The 21,006-nt window shown below is 36.5% G+C and overlaps 1 protein-coding gene across 1 annotated transcript in view; it reads left to right on the forward strand.

Moving 5' to 3' along the window:
• SPAG16 (sperm associated antigen 16) overlaps positions 1–21,006 on the forward strand; it is a 415,031-nt gene that overhangs the window by 215,921 nt on the left and 178,104 nt on the right. The window contains 2 exon segments of the mRNA XM_059820586.1: positions 14,044–14,204; positions 14,207–14,228. Coding sequence (XP_059676569.1) covers positions 14,044–14,204; positions 14,207–14,228 — 183 coding nt within the window.

Here is a 21,006-nt window from a genome sequence, read left to right on the forward strand (position 1 = left end):
CTACAGGATCGGTCTGGCAAAGAGAAATCAATAACCAGGTAATGGATTTGATTAAAATTTTTCCCCTTCCACCCTCTCCCACAAGCCAAATGTTTCTACCCATACTAATCTCTTCTGGCACGTGTAACTGTTGGTTATTCTTTGTGGGGTTTTGGAATGTATATATATAACATGTTTTATATAATTTCAGAGGGCTGCGTTAACTATTGGTGAGTATCTATTTTAAGAAAAAGCAATGTTTGTATCTCATTTTTCTTTAGAGAGATCAATTCTGCAATGTGCTTTTGGAAAATACAGGATGATAGTAATTGTAACGTTGCTACATGTTTAGATCCTGTTTTGTTGTGCAGAAGTTGCCTTTTTTCTGCTACTGCTGCCATGCTGAGGAGCATTTTCTTACGCAGGCCAAGGTACCCAGCAGAAGTCCAAATTTCTGGAGATTTTCTTTGTTGCCAGATCATCAGGTGTCTCCTTTACCCCAGTCCTTCTGATCTTCTGTCTTTGAGGTGGTTGTATTGGCAGACCATGGGCCATCTGGAATGTTTGACTTTAGAAACATTAATAATTAGACCGTTAGTGTTCTGCAAGGATGTTACCTCTGCTTTAAAGAAGTAGTTTTCCACATCAATAGCAAGACAAAAAAAAGTTACTATTGCATGCATTTTGAAGCTGAGTCACAGCTGCTTTAATTGTAGAAACTTGTTTGGACTTTGCATCACTTTTTCTATTTTTAAATATATCCTTCAGTTACCAGAACTGTCCTTGAAAGCTATTCTAAACGAGAAATACTTTGCAGGACAAAATGCAACTTCTTTCTTTGATATCAGGCACCTTAAGAGTCTATCATTATATTGATTTAAAAAAGCAAACAGTCTGCAGTTCCATAGTGTGGTTACTGAATAGGATTCGCTTTTCAGCCAGAATGACCATGCTTTAATGAAAAACTACCTTTGGCTTCTATTTCTTGGTTGGAGGAAATATTGACCACTCAAAGTTAGAGTGATTCGCTAATAATATCTCCATTACAATAATTCAGCAAACAGCAGGAGGGAGAAATGCTGATGACAGTTGAAGAGAGGAAAGGGAGGAAACTGGCTGACAGAAGAAGCAGTCCTCCTATTGAGCAATTGAAATGTATATTTGAAATAACTACAGGAAGAAAATATATTGTAATAAAATGCTGCTCTTTGATGAAACTGCTCTGTAGTTAGTTTCACAGGTGGCTTTACATACTTATTGAATTTCACAACCAGTGATTGAAAACCTATTGAAGTTTTTGTGTAAAACTAATAAATAGTAGGAAACTTTTCCAATATTTAAGATAAGCAATGATATATTATTTTGAAGACCAAAGATTTTATATCACAGCCATTTTGTTGATTGTCATGTCAGGTATTTTCTGCTGGTTAACATACATGGCTCAGATTTTTAAAAAGCTCTTGTACAGTGGGAGCTGTTTAAAAGGTGTCTGGTTGTGGTGTTTTAAGTGTTTTGCTGTAGCCTTTAAGGCATCATTTTAACTGAAACGAAGTAAGGTCTCCTGCATTTTAGAAATTTATGATAGGATGCTTACACCAACTTTTTTTTCTCTTTTTTGTTTCTTCTGTATTGCTAAGGAGTTACAGTTGTAAACATTGAGAAAAGTGCAGTTGATTTCTTCATTTGTTTGTATGTTTTCTGTCTCCTGTATGTTAGTTTTCTTTTGTGTGGATATATAGTGAGAAACTTCATTTCTCTGTCTTGGTGGAGTGAGGAAGGAAGGAATACGGCTTCTGAAATGTAAATCCTGTTTCACAGGGCATTTTTATGAGCATACGTCTGATTCCAAGCAAGGTACCAAATTGCATATTTTTCCTGAGTTTCCTCGGAGTTAAGGCTATCTGAATGGCAGCTTGCTTTCAGCGAAAGCAAAGCCTGTGCTAGGAAAGACAGTTACAGTGTATGTAAGACAGCAAAGAAAAGAGTTGGAGGCAATCTGCTTCAAAGGGACCTTACTCAGACTTATGAAATGCCTAGAGAAATACTCAGAGAAACATCAGTGATGTCAACCACTGACCAGCTCTCTGCGCTTGCCGGAGGACACTCAGTCCCCACTACCCCCTTAGCCAGATGTAACACCAGAAGCAGCACATCCCTCCATCTCGCTCCGCTCGGAGCACTTGCTGCTCCGGCAGTAGCTCAGCTGCTGGTGCCGAGTGAGGCCCCACAGCTGGTTTACTCCTAAGGAGGAGACCAGGGGCCAGAGGGGAGGACTCAGCCCACAAGTCACTGGCCAGAAATGTCAGCAGCTTGAAAAACGGAAACTGTGATAACACAAAACACTCATTTCTGTAACTTTCTACTGAAACAAGTTGTTAATTCCTGAAGCTGTATGTTTGAGGAAGGATTGCATTTCCCTCACAAAGCAATACCCTTTGATTTTACTCATTATTTTTAGTTATGTAATATATTACATTAGGTGGTATTTCTATACTTTCTATTTAGCACATATATAATTACCAAGGGTTTTTTGTCTTCTTAGATTTTAAGAGTCTGGTCAGTCTTACACACACGCAGACACATATTCTCTCAAATGAAATTGAATCCTTGGCCACAATTCTTCAAAGAATCTTCCCTGAGAAAGTGAGAAGGGATGCCAAAGGATTGGTATGTCAACACTCTAGTTTTGTTTTTGAAACAGTTATAATGTGATAATAGCAGATTCCATTTTGGTCAAATAAAACAATTTCCTTCACAATTTCTTAGGGGAGTTACAGGGCTTCTATGGTTTCTTTTGTCTAATCTTTACCTTGTTCGTTTGCTATCTTTTTTCTGGGTTTTTTTTTCAGATGAACTAATGCCATTTTTACTGATTAATTTGTTGCCCCTCTATCACAGATATGAAATGTCTCTTTAAAGCCTCTTTCAAAAAGACCTCAATTTTCATACTCACAGTGTGTGACCTTGGATACATTTGAACTCCTATTGGGAATAAAAAGATAGCTAGTCTTTGTGTAGTATTATTTAAATCATTATTTAGCTACCTTATCTTCATAATTTGTCATTTAAATTTTATGCTTGTCTATAAGGTAAATAGTTTTCCAATGTACTGAATGCTTTGCTTACATAGAAATGATCTCATTATTCTTAAATGATTGCCTTGTGTGCTACATTCTCTCATTATCTGAATTTTAGACCTGAAAACAGCCATATTTAATATTGGGAGCATTAAACCTATCTAATCATATTGGTTGAAAAGGCATTGTGATTATCGGTTTCAAAAACAGGTGTCAAATTTAATCTTTCTCTTTATGACAGAAGTTTATTCACTTATTCAAATTCAGTAATATTTTGATGTGATTGTTTTGACTCTTAGAAATTAAGAGGAAACTTTCTGATCAGCTGTGTGGGTAATTAGATCTGGTGTTTACTTGAAAGAAAGAAAATAATTTCTATATGATAACCACTTTGACAGAGAAAGAGAGGAGGATTATGCAGTTGAAATCTCTTTATAGAGTACCAATAAAATGGTATATTTCTAAAGCTATTAGTTCAGCTTCAGTGAAGCCATGAATATGTTCCGTGAAAGTTTTGCAGAAATTTGCCTGCTCTTCAAGGAGTTCTTGGGTTTCTTTTCTTACACGTCACCCTGATTTCCAGTTTCTGCTGGTCCTAGTACAGCTGCTGCCTGGGAGTCACCAGAAGCAATTCAGTTTTGCGGATCTTCAATTCATTTCTTTAGGTTGTGAGAAAAAAATGTTGTTCAGTGTGGTGGCTTCAGATCTGGAGTAGCTTAGGTTTTCTTCGAGCTTCATCAGCATCCCTATTTGAGGTTGGGGAGTTGGAATTACAGAGAGCTAGCTGCCTCCTCGCTTGCGTTGGTCTCAGTTTTGCTGGTCTGATCTGGTGTTTCTGCTGAATGTGTTACTCTCATTCTATTTAGAGTTGTTATACACGTCAAAACATCTTTCTTAATAGAATCTCTTGTGTTATGTTTCTTTGTGCAATTAGAATCTTGATGCCTTTAACATTCTTGGTTCATTATTGTTTTCTTCTGTGCAATAAAAGCAATTGTTTTTTCCCTAAAGTCTGCTGCAAGGGTTCTAGTGGAGTAGCTAAGGAGATATCTATGTTTGTTATATTGTTAAAATGTGCGTTTCCTAAAGTGTAGCTGTTAAAATAACAAACATCAGTGTTAGAGGTGACTAGAGAATGGCAATTCAATTGAGGCAATGTCTGAGATATTTGAATTGGAAATAAACCCCAAATATTTAGAGTGTTTACAAAAACTGAATTGCACAGAAATGTCTATTTTCAAGGTAGGAGGCTTAGGTTTTATATAAATACCACTTTGATATTTTTAAAAAAGATTTTAGAAGGTGAGGGGGCCTTTTTAATCAGTATGACTGACTGACTTGGTTACATTCCTGTCTTGAAGTATTTAGGCAGAGGTTCAAATTCCTGCGTTGCCTGATGCTGTAGGCTTTTTCAATGCCCATGCCAGTGCGATGGCTAGCTGCTGTGGAAATACAAACACTTGGCTAGTGCACTGTCCCGTGTGATTTGAGCTTCACTGTCGAGATCATTACACGGTATGAGTTAAATATTCTTCCAGGTGCCTGGGAAATGTTCAAATCCCAGTGCAGAACTTTCCCCAGGCTGTGTAATCTCTGTGCACTCACTGAACTCTCTATGCATATGAATATGCAGCTTAAAAATGATGCTTTCTACAAACATGCAAATGGGATTAATGGCTGTGGTTCGTTACTGGCTATTGATTGAGATTAGACATAACTGGACAACCATTTGGGGATGATAATGGATTTGAAATTGACTGATCCACAACTTTGCGTTTCAGAGGCACTGTGACACAGGATTATCATTGTTAATATAGGTCATAAATCTGTTCTGTACATGGAATTCATGTATCTCAGCTCCTTCCAAACTACATTTTTCCCTACTTCAATAGCCCTTCATTAAAACTTGAGGGTTTGGAGTCATTCCAATAGAGGAAAAACGACCCACGCTGGATGGGATGGGTGTTGAGATTAAGTATCACATAGTAATAGCACGCTGTTTAATGTATGTTATGGGTATTGATTGGTACTATGCATGATTTTATGTGGGCTAAATACAGTAATTTATTTTTAAAATGTAATAGTGTATAGGAAGACTTTAACTTACGTTGGTATTGTTTGAGGGAAAATATTGGAATGGTACAGAATAGATACCATTTCTGCAAAATATGGTAGGTTTGTGATGTTTAGTCATTATATTTAATTTCAGGTAAAATAATTATTTCTCATTAAGTTAATGGAGGAAAATTTACTTGGCAATATCCTAAAGCAACATGGCACAACTGGACCTAGAAACACTGTTTGCCTTCTGTGTAAGCAGCCTTCATAATTGTTGGAGATACCACTGGCTAGGCTCCTACAAGCTCCCTGCTTCAAATAGGGTGCCCAAATGCTCCTACCCCTTGGTGACTAGGTGTGGAATTTTGGTGTGGGGTGCTGGACATGCACTGGCAGAAAGCTTTTAGAAGAGACATCATTTTTTTATTAAAAAAAAAATTATTTTTTTGTTAAAAAGGTGATTATTCATTGGTCTTTAAATCTTGCATAGAGCCCTGCATTGTCTAGTGCCTGCTGACAGGCATTTTGTTACATCTAATCTCCAAGTGTTGTAACTAGTTTATATTTTATCTTTTCATTTTTATTCCTTACCTGGTGTGCTTCCAAAGCCTCCTAAAAGGCAATTTTACATGTACTAAAAACTGCCTTCTGCCAGGTGCCTAAATTATTTTAAAATCTCATTTAACCACTTTTAATTACATGACATTGAAAGGCAGCTAACTCATTTTTTATACATTAAAAAGACTAGCCTGCAGTGAGTGGTAACACATTCAATATTTTTTTGGGGGGTACCAAGCTAATCTTAGGAAGCTAGGTTTTGATTATAGCAGGCCTGGCTGTGGTCTGTATAGATTGTAACCTGAACTGAAGCAATCTGCTACCTTGTTGACATTATTTTAAAAAAAAAAAAAAAAATCATCATAATGGTCCTGAATGCAGAACTATAGGCTGTGCTTAGAGCGGGCCAAAACCTTGAAATAGAGGAATAATTGTGCACTGGGACAGAGACAAGCTGGTAAGAGCAGTGGGAAAGGTGCCAGGTGAAACAGGGTTTTCTCTGTGTGTGCATGGTTAGATATACCAGCTTCTGTCATCAGTACTCAGTTCAGAAAGAGAAAATGCTTTAAAATACGGAGGACTTGATAGGTTGAAGCTTGTTTATAAATGCCTTGAATTCATTGTCTGAAAAGTCATATATACCATACTGGGACTCTTTTTGGTAGTAGGAGCATGTTATATTTAAATTACCACAGATGTGAAACTGTCACTTCTGAAGTGTAATGTAGCCTCAAGGAAGTTTTAATAAAGAAGGTGAACTTCATTAAAACAGAAGATTACTACTTTTATGATGCCTAGTCCCAGGGTCTGTCTTATCTAGAAGCAGTGATAAGTGGTGCTATGCCAAAAGATAGCTTTATTTTTTTTCCCTTGGTGTCACACGCAGCTGTCAGCCAGGTAGAATGGCAGGGGAAACAGTTATCCTGTCTTGGGTCAATATATAAGCATGAAATATGATAAAAAGATCTAGCAATTAGGTAACGTAGAATGAAAAATTACCTTGAGTTTTGTACTTGGCATACTGTGCATTGACAGTTTTCTGAAGATTCCCAGCCTTGTGTCATGGGTTTTTGCAGGATGGTTGCGTTTTTCTTTTCAGACAAAATGCCATGTATCTACATACCATCCACCATCTGCTGGCTACTGCCATGCTTCCTGGCTTTGAAACTTCTTCACTGGTTTATAGAATGTCAGTTTATGATTGATTCAGCATTTTTGAAATTATTTTTTTTTTTCTCAGTTTTGATGATAAATGAGGCAAAGAAAAGGTATTTTCATATTTCTACTGCTGAGTATTCTGGCATTCACCTTCTGTATAAATGACATTTTATGTCTGTTAATAAACCAGGAGTAAAATTGGGCTTAAGATTATTCTGAAGGATGACATGTATTACAATTACTACGTAAGATGTGTCTTAGACACATAGTCCATGAGGATAATGAAAGCAACACCTAAAACGAACCATAGATATCAAAAAAACAAGGGGTTTTAATAAGAAATGTCACTGTAAATAATTAATGTGACTCAGAGTTCCAGTAAAAAAAAAGTGAACTGTATCTTAAGTCTGTTTCAAGGTTACAAAATCTATTAAAAACAAAATTTTTGCTACTGAGTGTTTTGTTCAAATACAGACTAAGAACATAAGGATGGCTGCACATGCCAAATTCTTCTGGACCATCATCCTGGCCCCAGCAGTGACTACCAGGGAATACCTGGGAATAGATAAGAATAGGAAAGGCATTTGTGAGGCTTTGTCTTAGTACTCTCCTGGACTCTACTTCTCATTTCAACGGTTCTTGAGACAGGTGCAGTTTCCATGTAGTCCTTGATGTATTTCTCTTACAGAACTTTGTCTCATATTCCTTTGTACCCACAAAGAGTTGGATCCACATCATCCTTTCTCAAGGAACTGCGCAAGTCTCCTGCCTGGTGTGGAAAAAATCACCTCTTGTCTTTTCAACATGTTTTATGGGAACTTTTTAAATAATATGTTGATATGGTATTTCTATCCCTTACGTTGTTTTTAGTATCAAATGGAAAAGAGAGTGTTTAAATACAGCGCTCATAACCAAAGGTGGGACCCATTGGTAGATATATACTTTCCTATGTGTAACTGTCTGGATCACTGTTTTTAACCTTGTTTCCAAGGAAAATGAAGCTGACAAGGATGTATTTCCGCCCCCCCCCCCCCGCCCACCACTGCCTCTGCACATGTTCCTTACACCCTCTCCCATGCTCTCTAGTAACTTTTAACCTGCAGGCTAATTCTGACAAAACTTGGAAGACAGAAGTCTAAAGGATCCATCAATTCCTGATATATTTATTTAATCAACAGCTAAGATGATGGGACGAGGAGGCAAAAGATACCTCCATAGGTATTCAGGCTTCAGTAGTTCTGTTTTTCATGGAACAACTCAGTTTTTCTAGACATTGCCTTTCTTTATCTTTCTTTTTCGGCCTAGCACAAAATGTCAGCAAAATTAAAGTAATCTTTAACAGTGTTTGCAGTTCTTCCCTTGGGCTTTGCTGTGCTTCGGGTCTACCTGCACTGATATTGCAAATAGTAGAGTAGCTTTTAAAATTTTGCTTTAGAGTAATTGCATGAATAGAGGTAAATAAGAGACATCATTTTTCCAATTAAGCAATTGGAATATTGATTTTAAAGGGTTTTTCAATTGCCATGGTAAAAGGCTGTTAATCCTGTAATGTTTTAGACTGTATGTTTAAAATTTGTTGGTGAGCTGCTGATGCTTATGTTGTATAGTTAAGTTCTAGTCAGATGCTACCTGTTGCTGCAGCTCTTTTAGGACACAAAACTTTAACACAAGTTGTGTTTGTTTTAGTGTCTTGCTTTGAGAACCATTATTTGACAGCACTGTGTGTAAGGCTTTGCTCACTGCCTTTTGATTTAGACTGTAATTGTCGCAGGAAAGGAGCCGTATCTTAGTTTGTCTGCAGAACACTGGGTATGTCCACAGCACTACATAAATAATACATATAAATGCTAGTAGCGCTGATGTTGCTACATTCACTTAATGCCATGTAGAATACAGTAAAAAATTGTTGTCTTATTCACAGTACTGTCCCTGGCAATCACTAAAAATAATATTCCTGTGACTGACTCTTAAGACAAGATACGTTGGACAGAGAAGTCTACCTTACTGTTATTTACCAAATAAACTGTGGAGCAAGATGTTCTCTCTCTCCACCAGTACTCAGAATAAAGCTGACCAAGAATGTTCGGTGGTTATGAAGATGTATAGCTCCAGTCAATGATATTAGAGGTTGAAAGGAGGATGTCCTAGGCAGCTACATCTAATGGTACAAATGGCTTTATTGGTTTTTTTGGCTGATGCAAAATGATAATCCCTACCAGCGTAGCTATTGCATTCATTTGACTGGTATTCCAGAAAGGCAATCAGTCACCTGAAATGTTGTAGAATAATCCTGTGCCAAAGGCTCATGTTGTTGCTGAATATGACCCTTAATTATTGATATGTCTACAACTCAGTAAGTATTAATGGAAAGGCATCTTGTAGTGAGAACAGTGACACTGGAAGGAGAAGGAATGTATAATGAAAGGAAATGTGCGTGTGTTTAGAATATGAGGGAGGAAAGACTTGTTAAGGCTTGAGAAGTTAATGCTCCATCTGCTTTTGTGGAACACGGAATTAACATTTCCAAAGTTTTTTTTCCACTCTAATTGTTTCTGGAAGGGCAGGTTTATTGCATCAATTAGGAATACCTGAAATCAGTTAAAAGGTAGAACTGTATGCCTATTTAGTATTAAGAAAAAATATCTATACCTAGAGACAGTGCAGGGGTTACAGGTGTCATAGACTCTCCATCGCTTAGAACTTTTGAAAGTTTTTTCTATGCAAATACTTTGTTCTAAACTATACAGGCGTAGTTTATCCCTTTGTAGTGCTTTGGTCTGCTAGAAAGTCTAAACAGAAACCCCCCAAAACAGACCAAGCAAGACCATACAAACCCAACTGATCGGGTCCATAGAGCACCGTACACAAATGTACTGCTACTTTCTTTCAAAGAAACTACTAGCACCAAATTTCTAAAAGTTGGCAAAGTTATTTGCATATATGTGAATGTATTTCAAGGGACAGAAAAAGATAGGATTTACGTTGTTCTTGTCTCCCATTATGTTGTCTGGTTCTTTGATTTGTTTGATAAAAAAGAATGAAAGTGGTTTATTATCCTCTGAAATAAAGATATACACACTGCGCAGGATTACTTAGAGCTTTCTCTGTTAGTGATCAATCTTAAATTCAAATGGAGATTATGTATATAGCTGCTGATAATTAAGGCTGAGCATCTAATGTCATATTTCCATATGTTTTTAATATAAAAATCAGTATGCATTTTGTCTGAAAATCAGTCATATGGTAGAGGACTGTGTGGGTATCATAGACTGTTAAACTGACAGCCCAAATAGTTAAAACCATCTACTTTTCCTGATAGCTTTTTTTCCCCAGATAATCTTATATCATATGTATAGAGCAATAGTGCAGTAAAAAAAATGTCGCAGCTGTGGGTAACAAAACATTAACCTCAGAATTTGAAGTGTTTCTTTTATCTCCCAGGACCAAAAAATGCTGCAAATCAGGAAAAGTATGTCATTATTGATCAGCTATTAAGTAGATAGGATTTTTTTCTAAGAGCAGCATTTTGATTTAGATGCCTGACTTGGCTTGACACAGCACTTTTTTTCATTATGTGTGCATCTGGTTTGAATACTAGTGTGCGGTGAAGATTTCATGACCACAAAGTGCAGGCCCAGTGCTAAAAACAGCCCTGACAGCCATCATTCTTATAAGCAGCAGTTTGTGCTTCCCAGAAATGCTGACGTGAAATTCATACATGCATAATTGCAGATCCTCAACTGATGCAACTCCCTTTTCTTTAATGAAGTGCTGCTTTTTTTATGCCCAGGGAATATTAGGGAGCTTGTGTTGCAGGGGACTAGGGCATCGGGTCCCTCTGTTCCTGAGTATTTTTGCCCTTACTTCTACTGTCAGTCTGTGCCTCAAAACTTTTTCCTGCAGAAGCTGCGCTTTTGTTTTCAATTTCCATTTTTTTTCTCCTTTGATCTGTAAGGAGTGCTAAAGCTCATTTGTAACTCTTTCCCCTGCCACAGATTGCCAAATTGAATCCATTTGAACTACCTTCCTGCTCATATCTGTTTTCTGAAAGATTTTCATCACTGCCTGGATGGTGTATTCTTAAAATTCAGCCCAAGGAACCGTTTCTTCATGTAGTATTTTGGGGATTATATGTTTAAAAATGCATAAGCAATACATCTCTTTTTTGTGATTCACAACAGTGGCAGTGCATACTACCCTCTGAATCAATTAGAGATTTCATCAGTCCCACTTTATACCTGCTTCTGAATTTGTTTTAAAATAGCTCTTATTTCATAAATGTATGAGGGGTATGATAATTTGTCATTTCGCTAATTTTATCTGTCTCCAGAAGTGAGATCTAGCTTGAGTTATTAGAAGTACAAGTGTTTCATTAATAAAAGCACATTTATTCCTAGCAGCTTGACAAAATTAGGGTCTCCTCCAAACCCTTACTCAGGCTTCAAGCCTTTATGCTTTGGTATATGTGAAAAAAGCTTCAGAACTAGTCCTGTGCAATGTTAAAATTTTTGAGAGATTAATCTCTCAAAGCTTTGTCTTAGGCATGGGGGTGTAACTGCCTTAATGACGATTATAATGATATTTTCACAAAAAATAGCAATCTAAACCGTAAGTGTTAAAAATAGTCAAAAGTTTAGGTAGGTGATATTTCATAATGGCAAGTTCCCCCTTAAGATCTATCAGGTAAATGATGCACATATTTCAAGCTGTCTTAGCAGGTACTTTTACAGAACAATCTGGTGGACATCTATTGGAAAAGGAGGAAAGGAAGAATATAAAATAAAAGTTTGACACCACCCCTCCCAGACCTTTTTTTTTTCCTCCTTTTTTCCTTTTTTTTTTACACTGCAACAGTGAACTAAATACCTCTGAGTATATTCTTAGGATGAAGTTTTACAGTAGTGCTTAGGATCAACCCTTGAGCTGTTTTCAGTTCCCACTGTTTTATATCCAGAGATTTGGAAGAAGGATTTCTACCGCCTGTGATAGCGCATTTTCCATTATTCAAATAAAAGCAGAGTTTATTGGATCCTAAAGGCAAGGTCTTCTTATTGGTGTTGCTGAGACAACAGCAGAAATCGGTCTGAAAACCCAAGGTTAAAATATTTTTGGCCTGTATTTTTGTGTATTATCCCCCAAATATTATTCCTGGTTTTTTTTTTAGTAAACACAGTAGAAAACCTCCATTATTCTTGGTATAATTTGGGAAGGCTGCATTAACTTTTTTCGGTATTTTTAAAGAGTTTGGGATGAAGGGGCTGTAGATCAGTTCATCTAACTTTTATAGGCAAGTAGAAGGCTGGTCGAAACTGTATGAAGATGCAAAATTACAGGATACATGGATACATTTGTTATAGTGAAGCACTGGAGGTGTCAGCATGGCTTTGGAAATTAAGTCTCAGAAATTTGTTAAGAGTTCTCTGAAGGGCTTGCTGAGCATTTGATCAAGGGAGATACATAAATTCGGTACACTTGGATTTTCAGTAAATTCTTCTTAAGGTCATTTGGCCAAAAACTCTCAACGAAGCAAAACTGTCCTGAATAAAAAGGAAATTTATCTTATGAGTTTAAAAACTGGTGAAAGGATAGGAATAAAATGTCACTTTCAGAATGGAGAAATTATTATTTGAATCCCACAGAGATCTGGACTGGGGCCTGAGTTATTAAAATGATCTTGGAAACTGGGGAAGAGAATGAGATGGAGGAGTTTGCTAATCAGTCAGGGCAGTAAAAATGAAGGTTGCATGTGAAGAATTACAGGAAAAGAATTCCAGTTGCAACAGTTGGCTTGACAGCGAAGTGGCAGATGAAAGTCAATGCGGATGAATGCAAAGTAATGCACATTAAAAAAATGGTCCGAATTGTACATAGATAAGAATGGGTCTAAACTAATTATTAGTACTCAGGAGAGAAATCTTGGAGCCACTGTGGTCAGTTTTCTGAAAAATTCTGCCTAGTAGTGCCAAAAATGCTAATCAAATTAAAAGAATACAGAATAAACTAGAAAATACTACTGTGCCATTGTATACCTTCCTTGGGTATCTCTTTCTTCAGTTTCAGCTCAAAAGGTGCTGAGAAAGTTGGTGAATGTGATCAAAGAGATGGAATGAAGTCTGTATGAGGAATGAGTCGATAGAGTAGGAGCTTTGCGGGTAAAATATGATAGGGGACCTATAATAACACAATTGGTTTAGAGATGGTAAATGTGTAGTCAGTGTTTGCTTTTAATCACAGTATTAGAATTAGAAGCATCAAATGAAATGAAGTAAGGTGTTTAAGACCCCAAAATCATTTTTCACACAACGCATAATTGTATTTTGGAATTCATTGACACAAGAGATTGTGGGTGCCAAAGGTTTGCGTATGTTCAGAAATTAATTAGTCATGGAAAAAATCCTCCCTGGATGCTTGTTAAGGACAAAGCTTCTCTCTCAAAGAAATCCTGAGCCACAGGCAAGGTCTGGGAGAGCTTAACAGGAGAATCACTCTACATACTTTTCTTATTATTTTCTTTTTATTAAGAATCCCCTACTAGTTGTTGTATAACATGTTACCGAACCAGATGGACTTTTAGTCTGAAGCCATATGTCCGTGCTTAAATGAAATAGAACTATACTAGTTTATGTCGGGAGACTTGGCCAAAAAATCTGAGTTGAACTCTGTATTTTTCATTTATTTAACATATCAATGACCCCAAGAGATAGTGAATGTGTTAAAGTGTTTATACTGAGTCAGAAGAGACAAAATTGTGATGCTTAAATAATAATTTATGTGTAGAAAATGGTATAGATCTGGGAAGTAAGAAAATATTATTCCCTGAAGCTATTTTATTCTATTTTGAAAGCAGTTCTCTGGGCTTAAGTTATTTTGCAGATAAACTCATAAATAGACTACAAAAAGTAAGAATGTAATTTTTGGAACCCATATTTACTTTCCCATGGAAGATAGCTACTTCATACCTCCTATTCTTTTCTTTTGATAGCATATTTAATACATGACCGCTTCATCTATGATGTGTCAGAAAACTGTGTAAAGCAAAAATATGGATGTTTTCAAATGTAATTTTTTGTTCCTAAGTATTTCATTGTAAAATCAACAATTGCTACTTAACCTGCCTTTCTAAACATAGTTAAATTATTTTGCTACGTACTCTGAAAAATCTTCACCTATATTCTTGCTAAAAACTACTCTTTATTTTTATTCCTCGTAACAGTGGCACCCAGCTGGTCACTTCAAGCGGGGATGCCACAGTGCGGATATGGGACTTCTCAAAACATGGATGCATTCTGACTTTAGAGGGACATGCCCATGCTGTGTGGGACTGCTCGTGGCATTCATGTGGTGATTTCGTGGCTTCTGCCTCCATGGACAACACAATAAAATATGGGATGTTAACAGGTATGGAGTTACTGGAGATTCTTTATTAGCTGATTGATAGCTTTACTTAATAACCACTGTTTTATGTTTTAGCCCAGTGAGAGAAAGATGTCTAGCATCAATTTGTGGACCTCACTTTAAGAACATAGATAAGTTAAAGGGAGTGGTGTAAAAACCAGGCTTTGATGTGATTTACTAGGTAAAGCCTTCACTAACTAGGGAGCTGGGAAGAACTTAATTCAAGATAGTGCCAAAAAAAAGTATTTGCTTTTATTTGGCATCTGTTATTCTGTGGTGTTGGGTTTTTTTAAGGTCAGAGCTTTGTGGAACTTCAGTATGTAATTTAAATAAGTAACTGAACAAAAATTGAAGTAAGTTTTCTATATAGTATTTCTAGCTCATGAGTATACAACACACTTTAAGGTTGGACAAGTGGAAGTTTATTCATTTATATATGTTTTGGCAAGGTGAGTCTTGATAAACAAATCAATGTATACCCCTTCATTTTCTTTATTATCCAGGCAAATGCATTTTTATGAAGGTGCTTCTAGAATATTAGTATATTCCTGCTTACCAATTAATTATTAGTTCCTCAAGTTTCTTCAGTTATATTTGAGGTGACATATTTTGATTAATTTACACCTTAAAGGAATGGAATGGATTTATATTTTTTTCTAGACTGTTCCTTCTAGATTCCTGAATAACTTAGGAATAGTGTAACTGACACCACTGTCTTGTACTAGGTCTGATTTTTAACAACGGGATGTCATCAATCCACAGACGAGTCTCCAGTCTCATTTGTGTTTTCCCTGGTTCTTTATTATCCAGTTCTAATGGATTTTTCCATTTCCTCTCAGTCTTTTTCTTCCTTTGCATTTGAATGAGGTGAAATACATCTTCAAGCTTGTTGGCCACTGCAGGGAAAGAAGCTTCACTGAAAAAGCGAGGGAAACTTTTTCTTTTGTTCCTTTTGCTTAGATCACTCCCAGTCTGCTTCAACTGCAGTGCGCCCTGCACTTGAGACCTAGAGACCTATTTGGGAGCATGCTTGGTGAAGCAAGAGTGGTGAGGGGTTTTGTTGTAAAAGTGAAGTACTTCTCTGATAAGCATGTATGAGTTGAGATTTTTTCAAAATGTTGTAATTCAGACAGATTTTTTTGAGAGCTAATTAAAAGTCTGTCAATATCAGATTTTCAGTCCTGCTTTTAAATCATGAATTGAGGAAGCATTGAATAATAATAAAAACATTGTTTTCAAAATGGGATAAGCAATGTATCCTTTCATGAAATATTCCGAATTATTTTGGCTAAGCTGAGAGCAGCTACTTAAAACAAAAGCTTGAAACAAACATTCAATTTTTTATAAAATCATAGGCAAAGCAGTTAAAATTTGGCAAAGTTAAAGACAACTAAGAAGTGGGGTTTATAACAGAAATTGTCAGCCAGTTCTGATAACAGATGATGCTCCCGCCATTACTATCAGTAATAAGAATTAATGGTCAGTGTTTTGCTTAGAAAATGAAAACACCAGAAATCTATCGGTATTGTTGCCTCTTTTCTTAACCTGTTGTAGGATTTTAATACTTTGATTATCCTTGATGGCATATTCATGACCTTTTAGAAATAATACTAAGAATAGCTTTACTTTTATGTCAGAGTGGTTTTGAATCTGCATAGACAAAGCCTTTGTTTAGACACTTTAAAATATCTTCTCTACTGAGGAAGCTTTTGTAGTCAGGGGAATCAAAGCAAATCTTCATCACCAACCCATGCCTCCCACTCACACTCATTACCAACGCTCATTTCTACCTTTGGTGTATCTGATGTGCATTTTCCATTTGAAAATAAGAGAGTAAGGAGCACAGCCGTGATGTGAAAGGCTAGTTATCAGCATATCGTTACTGAAACCTTAAGTCATGCAGAAATCTCAGTGGCTAAAGGGAGCAGGAGGTGGCACAAAAATGTGGCATAGTATGTTTAAAATAGGAGTACTCAGAGTATGAAATAAAAAATGCTTCACTTGGAGACCTCACTGGTGGACTTTCAGTCTGTTCACAATAAAAGCCCATGTGTTCATTTGTGTTATATTACCCAAGTCCAAAAGACAAATGAGTTCCGTGTAGCTAGTCTGTTTAGATGAATTTGTAAGATGTGGTGTATGCACTTAGTATAAAATGAGTACAGTGGAAAAATTCGGTGCCCTTGAAGAGTTTCTGTAAAAAGGGATTTGATGATGACAAGACATGGCTGTTTCAAGCTTAAGACACCCTGCCTGAAGACCTAATGCTGCAGAACAGTCAGCTGCAATTGATCCTTACACCCATGTTGACTAATTCAAGTGAAAAATCAACCCGTGCAGAATATATATGGCAAGATGTGGAAATAAGGGAAAGCTATTGACAGATTAATCAGGCTGGTAGTTTCCAGTCTGGATTGTTAATTTGCTGATGCTTATATACAGAAATGCTATACAAAAGAACCTGCAGTGTATTTTGGCTTGGCAGTACTAATTGCCAAGCTAATTGGCTGAGTTTGGCAACACTAATCCTAAATGTTTCCCAGAGTGCCACCTGTAAATTTGTTATATGCCTGGAGTTCTCTGATACCAATGAAGCCAGCTGTGCTAGGTACCATATAAATATCTAACCTCCTTCAGACTCCTTTACAGTCTGGGGAAGCAACAAAATGGGAAGGTGGAGCAGGCTTACCAAAAGGCTTTTCGATGCTTAGAAAACTTTTTTCTTCTCATCCTCACAGAATATGTGCTTACCTAGCTGTCATCTTTAGACTTCTCCCTCTCCAGGTGTCTGCCACTTGACGCAAGCTCTAAACAGGGGCAAAGCACAAGTTAACGTACTTGTGGTAGGATAATAATCAGTGATCACAGTTATTCTGCTTAATCTACTGATTTATTCTTTCCACTAATAAGGAATTAACATTTCATAAATGAGAGCTGTCTGTCTTCCTTAATATTACATATTTGGATGGATGCCTGCTTTCAGATTGAATGGTCCTGGAAAGCAGCATATTGTAGGGGGGGGAAAGAAAGCAAGATGAATAGCAAAGCTATCACTGCCACCTTTCTAAAAGAGATATGTTGTAAATAAATGCTACAGATATAAATACATACAGTTCAGTAATGGGTGGCAGTCGTCTTTTTATTTCCAGATTTCAAAAAACTGCTTTTATATATTAGAAACGTACTTTTTAAATCTATAAACATAGCTTTTGAAATACCTACAACAGAGTTCTCTGCAGTTGAAAACTTAAGTGGGGAGGCTGTTCGCTATCATTCAGCACCAAAACCCAAGATGCAACTTTCACAATCTTAAAATCCATTACTGGAGTCCAAAGAATACAAGGTGCAACATCTCTTAAATAGGAAAAGGCTGCCAACAGTTTTAATAAATTACGTAATTCTTTGTCAATGATAAGAAAATTCAGCCTGCTAATTGTTTGAATTTTGTTTTATTAGAAGGTGAAACTACTGATGATTTTTTTTTTTTTTTTGCAAAGGATATTATTCACAAGCATTTTTCTTTTGTGTATGTTGGAAGTTTCTGTCATATATCTAGCCACAAATGGCATTCCTACCAGGAGGATAACCTGAGGTAGCTTTGCAGTTAACAATGTTCTTCTCCTTGACAACTTATTTGCCCTCTGTTTAAAGATATGATCTGAGTTTAAAAAACAAACCAGAAAACAAACAAATGAACAAACATCTATCTTCTTCCCTGAAGACACAGACACATGCCGAGATGCAACCAAGATCCAAGTTACTGAAGGATTTGAGGGAGTCTGAGTTCTGGTGTTGGAACTTCTTGGTGCTTTCTGCTGGGAGAATTGGCTGCTTTTAAAGGAAATTAAAAAGAAAATGCCATAACATTGGGGGGGGTGGGGGGTGGGGGGTGGGAGAGAATGTACCTGACATGGTTAGAAAAATAAAAAAAAGAAAAATAAAAAAAAACCCAAAAGCAGCAAAACACATGTATATCTGCTATCTTCGAGGTTATCCCATCTTAATGATTATAGGAAGCAACTTGAACACGAAGTGGGGGAAGAAAGGAAGAGGCTTATAATTTGTGATCAGGTTTTTATTCAGCACATAGCCTCAGATTGAAAATATATAGCCAGCCATGTTAATAGCTCAGCAAAGAGTTCCAGGATTGTTTTCTCAGACCATAAATTCAGGACTGTCAAAGTCATTTTGGCAGGATTAATTTCAATTATCCAACTGTAAATATCATCAGAGATTTACAGCTTGATCTCTGATATGCAAATCCAACTGAACATCATATATCTCATGTAAACACAGGCGGTTATTTAGTTTTGCAAACATATGCTGTAGACTGTATGTTAAATGCAAACATTGTTATTTCTGCTTTAAGCTCCAGAAATTATTTTCACCAAAGTCAGAACATTCAGAATTTTTTTTTTCTCTGGTTTATCCATTATATAGTCATTGGACCGGTTCTCCATTTTTCTCTGGTTTCTTTCAGTAGTGCAAAATATGGCAGAATTAGGCCACAGAGAAATGCAATTCTGTACTGTCCTGTAGCAAACCTCAGGGTGAATAAACGTCTGCAAATTGGAGCCATTGCTGCTTTCTGTTTGCTGTTTTTTAATCCATCACTTATTTTTTTTCCTTTTCATGTAACACAGTAACTTTTGTCTAGCTCCCTGAAGTTTCTTTCATAATCAAAGTTATATTTTAAAATTCTAAAAAATGTAATTGTTTACATCAGCCCTCAGTCATTACTAGTATCCTTTGGTGCATTTGTTCAGGTGCAAATTAAAGAATAACTAATCCGTCATGATCACTGTTAGTTATCCTGTACAACCACTAACATAGTATCTCGTTACTAAGGTGTTAATATATTCTTTTGCTTATTTCCAAATAAACACAAAAATAATTGTTGACACCTTTTGCTTTTCTACAACAAGACTGGGAATTTTCACTTCTTTACCTAGTGTCAGATGTATATGACAGAAATTAATTCCTAGTTTATTTAAATAATTCCTTCTTTTGTTCTTAAGCCTACATTAGGATTCTTAACTTCTGTTATAACTGCACTCCACTTGATAACTGCTGATTATAGTTTTATTTTTTCTCATAACAAGTGTTTTAATTTGGGGAAATTTAGGGTTAGTAAACATTTTAAAGAAATTAAGCAGGGATGGATTTTGTTTAATTAGAAGCCCCTAATCAACTACAGCTTCCCTTGGAATGATACCACACAATGACGACACTGCACGTTTTTTATTATTAACACATCTTGACAGTGTGCAGTGCAAGACATGATTGAGTTGATTTTAAACTGCTGTTATAGTTTTGGTTGGATTTTTTTTTTTTGCTTTAGTCTCAATAAAGAAGTTGGTTAATGTTGCTTGAATTGCCAAGTTGGCTAGTCAAACTACTTGCTTTGTACCATCAGAGCAATGTGAAAAGGCACAGAGTTTAGCCTAACTTCTCCTGGCATCTTTTGCATTCATACTCTGTTTCTTTTTCTTCCTTTTCCCTTCAGCAATGGACAGCTTTAAAATGAAATATTTACTATCAGATTTGTAGTTGTTTTTCACCACACCAAATGTATCCGTATCAGGACTCTCTAAAATTTCCTGTGAAGAAACTCATAAAGATTGTCTAGTTTCAAAATGGAGCCATACTTTCACATTTTGAATCAGAACCAGGGCGTGTAACCAGTCCTTGTCAAAATACCCCTTTTCAGATGACACTTATCTGACTCGCTTTTCAGTGGGACAGAAGCCACAAGCTATTCTGGCCAGATACGATGTTTAATTGATTCCAGTAAAAGTGAAGCTCATCTATTTTCAGAAAAGACAAATGTCCTCCAGGAAATTAGAAGGCCGGTAGAAGAACTCAGAGGAACTGTGGCAGGACCTTCTTTGGGTAGTTTGTAATGTCTGTCCTGACAGCACATCAGGAAATGCTTGCCATTTTGATAAAGGAGAATTCCCTTTGGAATCCTCTGAGGAGTACTAGAGAGAGAAACGGCTATTAATCCCTCAAATCAAAATGAGGCCTATGCCCAAGTCTCCAAATTTACAATTATGCTAGAGTTCCATAACACATTTTTCAGGACCGAAGAAAGTCTAAAACCTAGTTGTTATAATTCCCAGAGAGCCAATTGTAAAAATCAATTTGAAGGTGTGAATTAGCAGGGAAGAAATGATATCCAAAGCATAGCTGTTCGGTTAAGGGGAAAATATGGCTTAATCTTCAAAACACTGAAAAAGATGAATCTTGAAGTATAAAACTTAAGAAGTGTAGCTTGAACTCCATATTGTAAACTTATTTAAATCACATTACAGAGTTACTACAAGACAGTAGTCATTAATAATGGGAAATGTTTAATACGGTCACATATTTGCAAGTCTGAAAAACCAGACGAGTCTTACCTAATTCCCATGGAATGCCTAAACTGGGCAAAGGATGCAATTATTTGCATTTGGTGAAACTAAGCAAAGAGGTGAAGTGCTTTACTTGAGGCCGTATAGTGAGTTCCTACTGAAGCCATCATTAAAAACCTAACTTTCCATTTCTTAGTAACATTAAAAAAATGTCAAAATTAATTGTCTTCAAACTTTCCTACAGGGTGAGAAGAAAGAAAATCAGAATTGGATTTTTAGCAGTCATGTAGATTCATGAGAAACGTATGTTTACATGATTATTGTTTCTCTGTCACTTAAAGGATGCAGTGCTAAAGCAATGCTGGACTTGTTTGCAGTTGCATAGCCATGTTCAAAGCACACATATACTTAGAGAAATTAAAAGCATA

This window comes from Gavia stellata, chromosome 8 (genome assembly GCF_030936135.1).
Source record: "Gavia stellata isolate bGavSte3 chromosome 8, bGavSte3.hap2, whole genome shotgun sequence".
In the NCBI taxonomy this organism is placed as follows: domain Eukaryota; kingdom Metazoa; phylum Chordata; class Aves; order Gaviiformes; family Gaviidae; genus Gavia; species Gavia stellata.